Genomic DNA, 17184 nt, shown 5'->3' on the forward strand with positions numbered 1-17184 from the left:
GCTGGCTGGATTGCAGGAGGACCACGGCAGACAGTGCCTAATGACATTGGTATGTCAGATGCCAGCAGCTAGGAGCGACGTCTCAGAGCCAGAGTGGCAGATGTGGTTGATGGACACTCAGTGACCCCAGAAGCCTCCCCCCAGCCGCACCCTCATGACCACATGCACACACACCCCAAGATGAGTTCGTGTATAAACAAAACGTCTTAGTTGAAGAGGACTTTCCCAAAAATGCACTAGAAGCCAAGACACAGATGTGTTTTAGATCTTGAATAGACCTAAAGGCAAGATTCTGCAGACATTTCTAGGCCTTCAGACTCCCGCTGGCTGGAGAGCAGGGGGTGGTGGGCTTCAGTAGAGTCATTTAGCAGTTGGACAAGCTCAGTGTTTTGTAAAAGGTCTTACCTAAATAGAAAGTAATTGGATTCAGGTGTTATCGCTCTGCTCCTATACTAATAATTGGGATAGTCTAAACATTTTCATTTTAGGATGTAGAATCTCTGCACACAGGAGCGTCCTGGTGGTGAGGAACCTTACAGCACATCGGAGCTTAGCTTACTGCACAGCATGTTAAACCAACTGGAAATTGAGAGAACAGAGAACAGTTTGGCTAGAATTGCTAATTAATTTTAACTACTAGGTACTCCATGGTAATTTGAGATTTGACTTAACAGCCCGAGATGATGATTTAATTAAAATACTGGCAACACCTAGCATCTCAAATGTGGGGCTCCGCCCACTTCAGTGCAGAAGAGATAACGCTGCATGCCACCCAGGGTGCCTGAACTCCCTGTGGTGGAGCTGCTGTCATGTGCTTTAGGATTTTAGTGGGGTCCCTCCTACCCCAGCTTTTCATTATTAGATATTAAGAGAGGCAGTAGAGGTGAACCTATATGGTGGTGATCGGTAAATATCTAGACCAGGAAATTCTTCTATCTTTGCATTGAAGGCTTCCTGTAAAATGAAGGTTTATGCCTAGGATCAGAGCACAGGGCCCAAAGCGGCCTGTGGCAAGTATGACCTTTTTTTGAAGTGTTGGGTTTTATTTTTAAACTGAATTTTATGTTCTGCTCCGGGGGCATTTTTTGAGTTTAATATAAAAATATTCTCAATTGTTTACCATTGACTAAAATGAACATTCTAAAAAGATACATTATTTCTGCCTATGGCTTGGGAGGGTCTTTATGTACCAGGATTACAGATATCCCATGTATAGAAGCACAAATAAACCCCAAAACAAACCCCCCCCCAACTGTAAGTGCCTGTCCTTCCCACTGAGGCAAGGAGGACAGATGCCCGCAGCAGCCCTGCTAATGGGGGACCCATTTATGCCCTCAGCCCACACTCAGTGGGCACCAGGGCTACTCTGCAGCTCCACGGAGGCAAAGAACCACACTCTGAGACCCAGCCTGTGACTGCAGTCCTTACACTGAAGCATCTTGAGGGCTGGGACCTTGTCCTCATCTTTAGACCCTCAGCTCTTAGCCTTGTGCTGGACACAGAAGCTAAAGAAGTTTAGCCGGGGGCTGTTGAATGAAGGAAGTCTGTGCATTTTGCATTTATTTGTTCAAAGACCTTTTTGAAGTAATTGCTTGGTGTGGGGGTGTGGGGGTAGGAATCACATATGCCATGAAAGAAGGTGGAAATCTGCCACGGAGAAATTCTCATTTTAATCTGTAGTCGTTTGGTCACTTGTTAGAATAAGGAAGAGAGACTGTTCCTTAACTTTAAGCTATATGCAGACTCTTGCATTGATTTTCTGGAGTCTTTTGAAGACTTCATTATTATGGACTCTGTTTGGAAATCTGTGTTTTCTATTTTTATAGAGGGTTTGCTAAGCAAATGAACATATGAAAGATTGGAGAGCCAGATTTTAGATGAATTCGCTAACATTTCAGGCAGTTTAGCATTAATTTGCATGTCAGTAATAAGTTAGCTACAGGTGAGTTCTAGCCACTTGCAACTGCAGTGTGCAGGCCCCTCTCTCCACATGGCTGCTCAGGTGGGTGACCTTTTACAGGTCTCTTCCAGGCTTCCTTCTCTTTCCCTCATCATCAGGGGCCCTCCGTGTACTCCTGCTTTCTCCATCCCATCCTACGCCTGTCCATCCCACGTATCAGTCTTTGGTCTGGCACAGTCTGAGCTGCTCCCACCTGTCTGTGCTTGTCCCCAGCTCCAGCCACGCTGGTGCCTCGTGGTACCAGTGCCCTGTCTGCTTGCACCAGGCCCAGGCCTCTCACCAAGAGGATTCTAGCCAGTGCCAGCTGCGGATGGCCGGTTCTTTGATGCTACTCTCTCTACTCCTCACTTGACACAGCATGGCCTGCTGTATTCCATTTGTCTTTTAGTCTAGATGCCTACTCTCTGTAACTAAATTGCAAGCACTTTGATGGCAGGAAGCCTGTTTCATACCCAGGTGTCTCAGCCATTTCCATTTTACAGAGGCCCAGGATGCAGTGACCATGTCTGTGTTGCCCATGGCTGTGTCCTCAGCACCAAGCGTATAAAAGTGCTCCCGAAGTATTTGCTGAATTTGTTATACATATTTTTGAAAATACTTTGCTCTAAGAGAGCTAATAGTGCTTATACTGTTTATTTGAATCCAAATAACTATCAAATATTCCCCTCCCCCAATATACTCAATTACAGCAGTTTACAGCTTGTAAGTACTAGACAATTCTGAGGATAGCCTTTGAGAAATAGGAATTAGTTCCCCCTTTGCTCCCTGCCCCCAGGTTACTTTCCCTTTCAGGGCCTCAGTTTCCTACATCAGCTATACCGTGGTGGATTAGTGATCTCCAAACTCCCTCCTAGCAGTACAGTCTGTCACATCCCAATTGACGTGTGTTTATATGCTTCTCAGTGTTGGACAGTTGTGCTCCTTTGGGGTCAGTCTGCAAAACTTTGTAGCAGTCACTGTGGATCTCAGGCGCCTCCGATGGCTGGTCGGCCTTCTGCTGCGCTGTCTCTCTGCAGCTGTGCTTTGGGTTCGGGGCCTCATCAGCCCCAGCCCACAGCATCTCTCCTCCCTCTTCCCTTCACAGAGGCTGATTGCACTAGGGGAGTGAGTCATAACCAGCCACCTGTTCCCATGCATGCCTTCTTCTGAAAAATTAGGTTCATTCCTAAGTTGTGCAGACCTTGAACATGGGATATTTCCTTTGTGGGACAATGTGGCTATGTCTGAAAGCTTGACGCAGGAGTGGTGAATATAATCAGTGACAGGTCAGGGCAGCTGCACAGCAGGAAACTGATAAATGCTTCCAATGTTGAAGATAGTCATCTTTGAAATGGGCTATTTTGTCAAATGATCTTTTAAAAAGCCCATTGCTCTTTTGCCCATTTTTCTCATTGTGGTGGGAAATTGATGAATAGAGGCTAGCATTAAGTCACATGTTAATGAAGTGTTTATCTCAGGGTATAGGAAGGTAGAGATTATCATTTCCTCCTCCAGCAGTCATTGTAAGCAGCTCAGGTTTGCTATTTAAGCATTTGGTATCAGGACCCATGCAGGAAACAGAGTTGAATGTCAATCCATCCTTCTACAAAACTTTGTTGAGTGCCTATTATGTTCTAGTCACTATAATAAGGCTGTCCCTGCTGTGACAATGCTGATGGGCTTAGTGAGCTCCTACCTACTAAATTCCCCCGATGTCTTAAGCAAACACTCGAGAGTGGATGTGATGCCATGTTGCCAATGTGGTATGGCTTCTTCGTAATGTTTTTCAGCTAGTTCTTACATGGCTTCTAAATTGCTCAATTGCCTTAGGTCAAGACAAGGTTTAATGATTTCACTTGATTTGTAATAATGAGACATGTCTCGTGGAATTTTTTTATTTTAAATATGTTGATGCCTTCTGTCGTATACAAGAGGTTTTCAAACTGAAACCCAGACTGCTGCCAGCTTTTGTAAATAAAGTTTTATTAGAACACAGCCACACCCATTCATTTATATACTGTCTGTGGCTGTTTGGGGGCTACAATAGAACAGCTGAGTAGTTGTGATAGAGATCATAAGGTCCACCAAGCCAAAAAAAATTTTTTTTTTTTGGTGGCAGCTGGCCAGCATGCAAAAATATTTACTGTACAGAAAAATGTTGCTATCCCTTGTTCACAAAGCAACAATAACACATTATTTGTGTATGTGTGTTGGGATGATGATTTGTTTTGGAAAGTCTATTAAATTTATCCTGACATGATCATCAAGGTCCAGGTGAGAATGACACCAGACACACAGATCTGGAATGAGTCAGTTTTCTTCTTGTCTTGTGCTGATTAAGCTTACTTACTGTTCATTCTGTGTCTCTGTACAGAACTTATGTATGAGGCATGCTCTTTAGGAGAAACGATATGGGGGCGGGGGCAGAAGGAAGGTCCCATTCTATTATTAACCAGTAGTGAGAAATACTGTTTACAGGTACAAGCCATAGACATCAAAAGGCTGAAGATGAATTGGGAGAGAAACTGAATGGGCCTTTCTTAAACCGGTTGGCAGCACCCATCAACCATTCAGGCTGGAAGGAAAAGGAAATGAATGGAGGAGTGGTTTCCATATGCTCACGAGCAGGGAAATTGATTGAGGCGCCCATTCCCCATTTTTAGCCTCTTAACAATCCCCTTACCCAAGCAAACGCCTACATATATATTCATTAAATTCCAGAACACTCAAGATCTTAAAATTCATTTCACTTCCAGAGTATTTGCAAATGGTTTTCCCAGTATGATGCTTTTTAAAATACACAGAACAATATGAGATACCTAGAGGAGTCAAATTCATAGAGACAGAAAATAGAATGGTGGTTGCCAGGGTCTGGAGAGTGAGTGTTTAATGGGATGGGATTTCAGTTTGGGAACATAAAAAACGTTCTGGAGATGAACAGTGTTGATAGTTGCTGAACAGCATGAATATACTTAATGCCACTTAACTGTACACTTAAAAAATGGTTAATATATATTTTATCTTATGCATATTTTACCACAATTTAAAAACAAAACTTAGCAGCCATGTAATTTGCAAGATCAGAGCCACAGTGGAAGTATTCAAATTTGCAGATTAGGACTCTTGTTTGAAGCCTACTTTGCCCCCATATTTAAAGTGACTTCCTCTTCTCAAAATTAAGAGTTCCAGTAGGTGGGTCCGGGTGCAGTGGTGTTTACAACTATTTGATCACAACAGCCAGTTACAGTGTTACAGCCAGTTACTGTGTTCTTTCTCCACTCCCACTGCTTCACTTGACTAGCCTTTAAAAAAAAAAAAATCCATTTTATTCAATCAAAAAGATAGTGAACAGTTAAAAATACATAGCATGTTCTGTGATAGAGAAAACCTAATGAGAGAAGGCAGGGAGAAAAGATGATGGCAAACACTGCCTTTGTTTCTGCCCTAGAACTGATGTGACTCCTTTTTTTTTTTTTTTTTCCTTCCTTTATGTGGCTTCTAGGAAAGAAACCTTGATTGGTTCCCCAGAATGAGGGCCATGTCCTTGGTCAGCAGCGATTCTGAAGGAGAACAGAATGAGCTGAGGAACCTGCAGGAGAAGCTGGAGTCCACCATGAAGCTTGTCACTAATCTTTCCGGCCAGCTGTCAGAATTAAAGGACCAGGTAAAGAAAGGAAATGCCTCCCTCTACACACACACGGGCCATTACCATACACACCACATCTGATGAGGCAGAAATCGGCCGTGTTTATGCTGTAATGTTGAAGCACTCCGCCTGGATAGAAAAGGGAACCGGGCAAGAAAGGACAAACTCTACCAGTCTCTCCCCCACTCCACCCCCCGTCCCCCTTCACTGGTCCTTTATAGGATAAGGCTATGGTGCTATGGTTTTAATATGAAAAACAAAAACCAAAAAGTGGGAAAATGCAAACTACTTTAATGAAGTACTGTTTAAACAAAGAAAGAAAGAAAGAAAAAAACCGTGATGTACAGAGCTATACCCTTTTTATTTTATTCACTGTTAAAAGCCATTTCTTGTTTTGCTTCCTAGCCCTCAGATTTATCAAATCTTCACCCAAGATATTTAAATTTAGCATCCTGGGATAAACCATAATCGTAGAAAACTCCTTTTTGATTCATTCATTTGCCAAATGCTTATTCAGTGGCTGCCATGTACTACTACATTATGGTGGGTGCTGGAGATAAAACAGTGAACAATATCTACACGAGCCCTGGTCTCACAGAGCTTAGTGGTCTTAGAAATGCTGCCCCATCCTGCTTCCCAGACATAGGCTGGATGCTTTATCCCTTTAAGTTGAGGGGGTGAGGTGTACACTAAACTCCGCGTACTCTTTTTATTCCCCTTCAAATGAACTCTCCACAGTCACCAGGTGGTCATCTAGTGACAGGACACAGCTGTGTGTCAAGGACTTGCACCCTGGGTGGTGAGGACACTGTGATCTTGGTTTGATCAGTGCTTTTCTGTAGCTGACTGGGATAATCATATACAGACCAGGACAGAATTTAGCATTTTATATGAGTTTCTGAAAGCTGTTTCATCAGCTCCATACACAAGATTATACATTTTGCACAGGAATAGGTATCAAGCAAGTCTGCCCTGGAGGTAAATTGTAAGGTACACCCACAGATGATCTGTTACCCTTATGCACATCATAACTAGTGAAGACCTCATCTAGAATAAACTCTTCTTGGAGATGGTTTATAGAGCATTTTTAATAATCCTACTTTGGAATAATTTAGTTGGAAAAGAAATATAATTCAAACAGTGCACCAATGGGCCGGCCCGGTGGTGCACTGCTACAGTGCGCCGCTTGGGAGCATGGCGGCGCTCCCGCCGAGGGTTATACAGACCGGTTCCTGCTCACTGGCTGAGCGAGGTGCAGGCGCAACGCCAAGGGTTGCGATCCGTTGCCGGACACGAAAAAAGACAAAAGACAAACAGTGCACCAAGATACCATTTGGCCTCAAGTTCTTTTTTTCACATGTATGAAGATGGAAATAAAGACTAATGAGAAAATAAGGCCTTATTCATGAAGGTTGTCGATAGCGCTGAGCTTAGTGGCCACCTGAAATGAATAATAACCTAAATAACAGTAAGGAAGACCTAACTAGATTACTTATTATTAACTTTTTACCCCTGCTATGAAACATTTGACAGATGTTCCAGAGGACTAAACTGCCTCATGAGTACATTGTCTGCAAAGCAGCTTCTGCATTTCTTCCCCCACCCCATTTCCCCATCGAAGTGAACTTCTTTCATTTGAGATAGCTGTGGCTACCAGAATCTCAATCAGGTGTTTTAAATGCCAGAAAGTCTTACAGATACTGACTGAATACCAACTTAAAGGAATTGTTCAGCTCTCCGTAAAATCTGGTGCCATTTTTCAAAAAAAGAGAAAAAACAACAACTTTGTTTCATGCCCGTGGTGCCAGAATTGCAGCAGTTTAGGCATTCTATCTGTCACGTGTCGATACAACCAACACATTCTTCCTCACTCATTACTGTTTCTCATTATCACACTTGGAAGCTCTTTGGGGGCAGAGAATTGTTTCTACTAAGCGAAAGTTTTGTCTTAAACAAAATATGTAAGGTTTGATTATCTGTGGACTAAGATTAAGTGACATTAGGACCAATATGGTTTTAAACTCCTTGATTGCAGCCCTTTTCACATTTTTAGTTTTAAAGTTGGCAGCTGGAACACAAGAATTGTTTCTACTAAGCGAAAGTTTTGTCTTAAACAAAATATGTAAAGTTTGATTATCTGTGGACTAAGATTAAGTGACATTAGGACCAATATGGTTTAAACTCCTTGATTGCAGCCCTTTTCACATTTTTAGTTTTAAAGTTGGCAGCTGGAACACCACTCTTCAGAAAGCCCTTCCTCTGTAAACTAATTTGAAATGGAACCATTTTGTCTTGGAAGATCTCACAGGCTAAAGAGAATCATGAGAAACCAGTAGTGCACTCTCAAGTGCTTTCACCAGGATTGATCTGCTTAAATTTTAAAGTGCCCAGAATTACAGGAAAAATTCTGCATGGCTGCTTTTTGTGGGGAAAAGTTAGCTTCCTTCAAAAGGAAACTAGTCAGCGTTTTCTTTGATTATGTAACTTCTAACAAATCTCTAATGCATTTGTTTGCAATCAACTTGTTGAATAGATTTGAATTTTTTTAAGCTTGGTGTTACAGCAGTCCTAAAGATTTCTTAAAGCATCCTGCATAAAATATCACATAGATATGTTAGAGAGCTGCTGGTTCTTAAATGGTAATTGTGAGAATTCCTGCCCTCTGAAGGGGAAAAAAATTTTGTATTAAAAAATAAAAGCGCCATGAATGATTAAAGAACAAGAAACTCTGTGATAGATATTTTAAACAGCTATGAAAGAATGCCATTCACTGGTAAAAGTGCTGGAAAACACAAAAATTGCATCATCACTTAGATATTTTTTAGATCTTCTGATCCAAAAACCAGCATAATGGAGCAATGATAGTTTAAATGTGGATGACTTTGGTTTTAATCTTTACTGTTATTGACCTCTTTGGTGGTTGTTTTCTTAAACTACCAGTTTTTGGGGAAAACGTTCTTGTTAGGATATTAGTAAAAACGTGGTCCGTACTGTCACTTTTCCTACTATTGCCAAGAGTGGTTCCTTAGAATTGCTGTTTTAAGTATTCCTTAACAATGCATCTCATTTTGAAGTTTCTCCTCCCAAGAGATTCTGATTACTAAACGTGATTCTATTACATTCTTATTCCAGGGAGGAGAACGAATGTAAGAACTTTTTTTTTTTTGCACGTTTTCTTCATAATGCAAAAGAACAAATACTGGGAGAGGGGTTAACTTTCTTGAAAATGTAACTGACTGGCTTCCTGTAGGGCAACAGCTCTTATTCGTTGTTGCTAGGAAGGCAAGAAGTACTTGGAAATTCAGATCATATTAGCATGTTACAGAGTTTGGCAGTCTTCATGCAAGAGGGTTATCTTATTAACACTAACTGCTTATGGAAGGAAGGAATAACGAAAGATTAGAATGAGTGCCCAAAGTTGGAAAATGGAATATTAAATAACCCTTACTGAAGGTGTTCCTTACACTGTGCCGGGACCACAGAGGAGGACTAAGGCAACATCTGCCCTCTAGGATCCCATGATCTAGCATGAAAGACAAAGCGGTAGACTTCTAACAATATGACATGACATGAAAAGTGCTATGACCAAGGCATGAATGAAGTTTCATGGAGCACAGACAAGTAGGTAGGTAGTGCTGTGTGAGGTCTGGAGTGAAGAAGGAGTTTACATTTACAATCTTAACAAGCAGGTGACTTCCGAGCTGGCAAAGAAATGCAGTAGTTGGCTTCCCACGAAAGGAATCAGCATGAGGAAAGGCATGTAAATGCATGGCATGCTCAAGGCACGGCAGCATGTTCTGGTTAAATCAGTTCCTTCTCTCAGCCAGCATTCATGAAACACCTACCTGCCAGGTGCAGCACTAGGTACTGGGGATACAAAGATGGATAGAACCTATTCTCGGACTTTAAGAGCTAACAGTCTAGAGTGGGAGACAAATATGTAAAGAGATAAATTATAATTAAACTTGGTAAGTGTGCGGTAGAGGTGTGAACAGATTGCTCCAGGAATGAAGAAAAGGGAGCGATTCATTCAATCTGATTTTAGGGAGATTAGAGTAATTACCACAGAAACGTTCTCAGGGGTGGTAATGCAAGAGCTTGGTTTGAAAGCTTGAGAAAGAGTTTGCCAGGTAAAATAGAGAGGAACAGAGTATTAGGGATCAGCTCTAAGAATCTGAACAGTATCTATACATTTATGTTAATTCTATATAATTGTATTCAAGAGATGCTTTGGTTTTATTTCTCTGTATTTTAGCTTCATCATTCAGAGCATGACTGAGTTTATAGACCTATAAAAAGTAATTTTGATTACTAGAGCCTCCTGGCTGTTTATAATCTGCAAAACCAAGACTTTACTGTGATATGAAAGCAGCTTTTCAAAGACTACTGAGACCTGTTATAAACCGAATTGTGGCATTTGTGTGCTGTTGATGAACCCTCCTTCCTATGCCAGCCTTTAACCATTTAGAGGCCCTTCTGACAGACTAAAATTTGCTCATTTGTACTCTATACCCAGTGTGTTCATGGGCCCTGCCCCTGACCTACTGAATCAGGAACTCTGTTTGTGGGCCCTTTGTTCTATGTTTTACCAAACCTGGGTGGTTCTGATGCATGCTAAAGTTTAAGAACCATTTTTATTGGGAAACAGAAAACAAAATTAGATAGACATGTATTTGGTACTTGAAATTATCAGCAATAGGACTGCCTGAGCAAAGCATTGGCCACTAATCTACATCAGTGGGGAGCCTTAAGGTTTATGAGGGAGGGGGGTGATGCAATCACTATCTTAGAAGACAAACCCAGCAACTCAGAATAGGACCACTAATGAGGTGTCGGGCGATGGCCCTGGAAATGAGAGGGAAGATCTGCCCTCAACTGAAGACTCAATTGCTATGGGGAATAACGTTTTAGAGGCTTTAAGTTTAAGAGAAAGAATAACTGACAAACTGCAAAGTCAAGGAAAGCTGACTTAACAAGGATGAAGATGTGCATCCATAAAAGATCATCTCAAATACAAGTAGTTATTTAAAGCAAAATTACAGAAAAAGTTTTAATGGCCAACTTTGACATTCAACTTCGAGTTGAAAGATTTTAGCAGCTTTAAATGGAAGCTTTGAGTAAAGAATCCTTTAATAAGGGTGAGCACGCCAAGATTTCTAAATCTATTTGACTACTTGAGACTATAAAATTTTAGTTGAGTTTTATTGGATTCCCTTTCAAGGTTACCTGCCAAGGGACTAGTTGTGGGGGGACGGGAGCTGGGCAGTAAGACAAATGAATTCCTGGCATTTTAACTTAATTGTGAATTTATTCCATGTGTCATCTTAGCTGAATCTGTGAACATAGTATAGCATGTACTGCTTCCTTTAAAGATTTGTCATTCACCTAAGGAAACTTTAGAGACTAACTGGGATGTCCTAATTCATTTCTTTAAAAAAGCTTATTGAAAGCTGCCTTTTAGAAATATTTAATCCTTGTAAATTTTTTTATCTAAATTATAACAGAGAAAGTTATTTCCATAGGTGCCTAAAAATAGTATTTTGATTTGAAAGGATAACTACTATATGTTGAAAAAGAAAAAATAACCACATTAAAATTGAACCTTGCTAAGTTATTCTTGTTTTATGTTCCTTTACAATAAAAAGTGAAAATTGAGATTTAAGCATCTCCTGTGTGACAGACACTTTACAGACATCCTCTCAGTCCTCCACCTGTGAGATAGGAATTATCATCCTGATTGCATGGATGAAGAAACAGACTTTGAGAAGTTAAATGACAAAACCATAAGAAAATAGATCTGATTCCAAAGCCTATTCTTTTTTTTTTTTTTTAACCACTCCACTCTAATTCCTCTCCGATTTTAGGGCACCAAAAAGTCTAGGATAGGACCTTAAGCCCCTGTAGACAACAATTTTGTCTCATATATATGTCACGTAGCCTTTTTTTATCTTAATTGACTTAAATGCCCAGCCTCAGAGCCAGAGTTAAGACTAGGTTAAGAAAAATCTCAATGCAGAGAATTAAGTAGGCCCTGAAATACCCAGAACAGAGCTAGAGACGCATCACCATGAGAACATCACATTTAGTTCAGCAGCCAAATAAGTAGAACCATCCACTTGTTTGGAGTTTTGAAAGCATTTTATCATTTGAACCAGTCTTAGGAAATGGTCTCTCCTGACTTGAGGCAATCTTCAGTGTCTGTTGGTGGCAAGGAATAGACACCACTGATGGCCAGAGCATCATTTGTAGTATTTTGTCATTCTGGATCTCAGGGAGAGATGAGAACATTTCTCATCTTCCTAGTGTGCTGGGTAGTTTTTTTCTCTTTAACCAGCTACTCAAGAGTCATGGGAGAAAGGAATCAGGACCCACTGAAGAGTGTGGACATAATCCCTGTCAAACCTAGGATTGTAAACACACTGCTTTTCTCGATAGTATGACGTGTTGTTACTGTCATACAAAGCCACCATTTTTCAATGAGCGTTTAAATCATTTGGAAGTAGATTTGGGAAGCAGTCAAGAATCCTGTGCTCTTACTGTTTTTTGTTTCTTACTGTTTTTTCTTTATGAAAGAAGGCACAAGCAATACTTCTGAATGTTACATTGCATGACTGGGTCACAGAATTCCCCATTCTGCCTAGGATGCCTTTTTTTTTTTTTAAGTTCTGTGTGTTTGATATAGTGACGGTACACTATTTGTAGAAAGTGGGTTTCATATAAACCATAACCACAGAGGTAAATCTATGGTTCAGTATATGATTTGACGTACAGGAAGTGTCTGGGTCTAATGATGAAACTTTTTAACTTTCCAGATGACAGAACAAAGGAAGCAGAAACAAAGAATTGGTCTTCTAGGACATCCTCCTCACATGAATGTCAACCCACAGCAACCGGCATAGGCAAATGAAATAAAGGAGTTGTATTTACCTTTTCTAATTATTATCAGTGTGGGTATGGCTGATTAGTTCTGACTCACCCACTAAGGTTACATTTATGCTCAGTACATTTGTAAATACTCAGTTTTATACCGTATGTATATGATTGCTACTCTAGAGGTTTCGGTATATGTAGCGTAATTTGAATTGTTGGCATGATGACATTTCATTTGTGCCAAAAATATTAAAAATGCCTTTTTTGGAAGGACTAAAGAAAGCACCTGATTTGCACTTGAACCAGATTATAGATTTAAAAGTATATGCCATGTATTTTGTATTTAAAATTAGAATAGCCAGTATTTATGTTTTTTATAAAACTGTGCAATATGAATTATGCAATCACAATAAATTTGTAACTCCCTGGTGTCCTAAAGGGAGTGCACATCTTTGAAGCTGGTGTGTTAATACTATGTAATAAATGGTTAAACATCCAATGATGCTGCTGCCAAAATTATATTAATAGTGAGTTTCAGGCCCCTGGGCATTTTGTACTACGTAATTATCCTAGTGATGCTGTTTCTTGTTGCTAGTGGCATTAGCGCCTCTGTCTCATAGTCATAATGCTCCAAGTCTATGATCTGTTAAATCAGCATTCATTTTAAGAAAAGCAACTTTAGTTTCAAAGATACTTTTAAGCTTCTAAATTGATCATTTAAACTATTTCTTTAAATAGGAGAGCCAACCTAGAGGCTCATACTTAAGCTTGTGAAGAAGTTAATGAATTTTTTAAAGGGAACTTTTCATGCAATGTTTGGGATATATGCATATCGCTGGCCCATCAGTGTCATCTCCTTGGTGAATTCTGATGTCACGTTATAAAGAAATGAATTGGTGGTTTCTTGATTATCTTGTCCAAACAGAGTTTTTTTCTTCATCTGAACCAACATTTACAGTACTAAGAAGTATTACAACTGTACACATCCCTATAGACATGAAATATGAACTATCCCATTAGAATTCATAGTTGAACACTGACATGTTATTCTTCTGAAAGAACCACGTTTTGGTTTTATTTCTTTGTCACATGATTTCTTTTCTTGATGGATGAAAAGTATGAAAGGAAACTTTTGTATCTGTTGCCTAGTTTTGTACATGGATCTCATTTTACAAGAGAATCTCTGCAAAAAAGTTTTAAAATGTATTGAAAGCAGAGTTCTGAACTGAGTAAAGTTTGTAAATGCATACGTAAAAATATTTAATAAACGATGCAGAATAATGGATAGTGACTCACTGGCTTTCATTTGGCATTTCTTTGTGACCTTAACAGCTATTCTAATTATATACTTTTTCAGGACCAATTTAAAGTACAACCAGATTAATTCAGATTAATTCAGAAAATGCTTACCTGATTGTAAAAAACAATCTGTTGTTACGATAACTCTGAGGAGAACCGCTAGAACAAATACTGGGGAGTATTTAGTTCAGTACCCATGCATTCTTCTAGATTGCTGACTGCCAGCCTGGCTGTCATGGGTACCCTGGCATGCCGTGATAAAGTCGAGAGTGTGCTGCTCAGTCTCGTTCTATGCTTTCCCTGGGGGAGTTTTAACTAGCTATCTGCAGTGTGGAAGTATCACTACCAGTTGAAGTTTGTTTTAGTTCCTACCCCGTGGTCAGGATCCTTCAGCAGACAGTCTACACCATCCAAATGTAGTAAAATGTCTTCCCTCCTCAAAGCAGTGCTCACCCTGCTTGCTCCGTTTGACACCCATTTTCTCTATGCTTTGGTAAATAAGAATGATTACCACCCAACACTGGGAACTGGGTCAGGATTAAATCCCAGTTAAATGACTAGTTTCATAACCGATGCTTCTACTTTGTAAATTTGATAACTTAAAAAAACAAATTAATTTTTCCAGTCAGTGCAGCATATCTCCACAAAATTGTTCTATGGGAAAGCAAGCCTGAGATAGATACCATACTTTTATCTGTAACCGAAATGGCAATCTGTGCTATCCCCACCACACACACTTTAGCCAGCAAGGGCTTGCTCTTCCCTTGGGTTTTGTCTTTGATCTCTCATGCTGCCAAACACAGTGTGGCCGTGTGTGTGGTTTGTCTCCCAAGTCCCATCCAGTTCATTGGAAAGTTCTGCATTGACATGTTCAGGTTGCAGCTTTTACAAGTGTGTCATGTTTCATTTGAATCCTGTCACTTAAGATATAAATCTTCACTCAATTTGCCGGTGTCAGCAGAAAATAAATGAAATTGGAATGCCACTCCGCCCTACATGCCATAAATCCTACCCTTGAAGTTTGGGTGTGAACGTTAAAGCTAGTACAATTGAAACATATGATTTGAAGCTAAAACACCCGTGGCCTTTGATGTGTAATTGTGATTCTTCCTGCTTTCTACACACATCACTTTTTCAACATCTCTATTTCAAGGATCAAGGTCCAAGTCACTTTCAGAGTGACCTACCAGATGAAGAATTAATGCTATCAGGCTATCAAGTACGGTAGAATAGTGCTAACACACAAGAAAGCTTTTGTGTTTTTTTAAAATTTCATTTTAAAAGTTATAGCACTAATTCAAGTTTCAAGCTTTTGCAGATTTTCTTAACTAAACCATTTGTTAAATCATTAGGGTCTGGGGAATTCCACTCCACTTCTGTACATTTATGCCCTTTCTACTTCTGTCCCTAAAATTGTGTAGTGATAAACCTTTGTTTCTCTGTACAAATAAAGCTTCCACTGTTTGTTTGCTGTGGTCCTAAGGCTCTAAATGATATTCCGTCATGTACAATTTTTCTAACAACTTTATCTATTTCTGTTCCCACCCCTCCACACACATATAAAATACAAATCCTATTTCATTCTTTAAAATTTTGATTCAGTTTACATGGTTTGCTTCCAAGTTTATATTCCTTATTCATTATTCTTCATTCAGTCAGTTTTTTATTTGGTTGTACTTTCTGCAAATGGATTGCTTGATTTCGCTCCTGTAAAACCTGCTCTTTCACTGTTTAGATGAGTATTACCTCATTTATAAAAATAAAGCAAGCATATTTTATTTCTGAAAGCTAATCAGCAACTCAGTCTTTGTAGTAGGAAACCAAACAAAGCTTTACTTATGTGCCAGTCAGTTTTTTATTTGGTTGTACTTTCTGCAAATGGATTGCTTGATTTTGCTCCTGTAAAACCTGCTCTTTCACTGTTTAGATGAGTATTACCTCATTTATAAAAATAAAGCAAGCATATTTTATTTGTGAAAGCTAATCAGCAACTCAGTCTTTGTAGTAGGAAACCAAACAAAGCTTTACTTATGTGCTCGTGGGGAATTATCAAGATCTTTACAGTAAACTAAGGAATTAACCCATTAAAAGCTCAATTCTAAATTTCTGTGTCATCCTACGATAGATGGTTTGGATTAAGCATTAATGGGAAACAGCCTGAAAGTTTCTAGGTAGGTATTTTAAGGCTAATCATGAAACCATCAGTCTGACTTCTGAGCTGCATAGAGGGAAATTTACTCCTTCAAAAATATTAGGAGCATAACTATATACTTTGAGAAGGAGAGGTGGTTTTTTTTGGCTAAAATAATGTTTGCATAGATTAAAAAATATATATGTGCTTGTTAGAAAACTTAAATTATATATAAGACAGGATATAATAACAAAGGGCTCCTATTGAAGCCTCTTGAGACAATATGCAGTGTCTACCAAACCATACAGCAGGAGTGAAACTTACTTTAAGGATAAGAAATTGAATCCTACAGAAGTAAAGTAACTTGCCCAAGGAGAGCTGCAGAATAAACAAAGATCTCCTGACTTAGCCAAATACAGAGACAGCTCTTTCCACTTGCAATCTCCCTTCCAGAGGAGGGCTGGAGTATCTTATTGGTAATCAGGTTCCCAAAACAGTTCTCTCTTTACAGAAAGTACAATACAAATTGATTTGTTTCTCTTTTAAAATCTCTCTCATAAGAGGATCTACAAATTAGAAAGTACTGAATGTGAATATTTTGTCAAGACCGAAAACTTTGTGGCAAAGATAAGAAGCAAGTCTTACCTAAAATCTCTATCTTTTACAACTACAAATCTCATATAAATACCTCTTATTTAACTGCATTTTTCGAAGGGTGAACCCAATCAAGGTGGCTTCCTCCAAGTGAAAACATTCAGGTGCTCTATATACTGGTAACCTATCCTAGCACAGAACTCAATGTTTATTAGCAAACTCTGCTTTGCTCTTGTTCATTGTACTGATCATTTGTTAACAATCAACTAGGATGTTGGAAAACCCCCATAAAGATTTTGATTTTACAGAAAGTACCCAAAATTCCGCTAGTTTTGCATCACAAAGCAGTGGTTAGAGTAAAGTTTTGAGTAAAACGCCATGTGTGTGGTTTTTGTGGGTGGTTGCAGCTCAAAATGACTATTGGGCCTCACCAATTATCCGACTGGAGAGAGCTAGGATGGCAATTATAATTAAGGCAATTACGATCTTCATAAACATTTTTCCATCTTTGGTATCATATGCCACCTTTAGCAAGTCTTGTAACCTAAAGGCCAATTCAGAAATGTAACTAGCCTTCAAGTCTGGACCCTAAAACCTACCACAATGAAGAAAATGAAAAGGTAGACCACTGGTGGGTTTTTACATTTGGTCAACTCAGACAATGCTCACGGACTGCTACTGGTATTTCAAATTTATTTGGTAAAA

General features: G+C 39.5%; 1 protein-coding gene across 1 annotated transcript in view; it reads left to right on the forward strand.

Annotated features, from left to right (window-relative positions):
• The window catches only part of ITPR1 (inositol 1,4,5-trisphosphate receptor, type 1), a gene marked incomplete at its 5' end in the record, with an annotated part of 156071 nt that extends 142325 nt beyond the window's left edge, over positions 1–13746 (forward strand). The window contains 2 exons of the mRNA XM_008582677.1: positions 5442–5603; positions 12398–13746. Of these exons, the coding sequence (XP_008580899.1) occupies positions 5442–5603; positions 12398–12484 (249 nt within the window). The remainder of the gene's footprint in view (positions 1–5441; positions 5604–12397) is intronic.
• Between the last annotated feature and the right edge of the window lie 3438 nt (positions 13747–17184).

The sequence above is a fragment of the Galeopterus variegatus genome, unplaced genomic scaffold (assembly GCF_000696425.1).
Source record: "Galeopterus variegatus unplaced genomic scaffold, G_variegatus-3.0.2 Scaffold2692, whole genome shotgun sequence".
NCBI classification, from domain to species: Eukaryota; Metazoa; Chordata; class Mammalia; order Dermoptera; family Cynocephalidae; genus Galeopterus; species Galeopterus variegatus.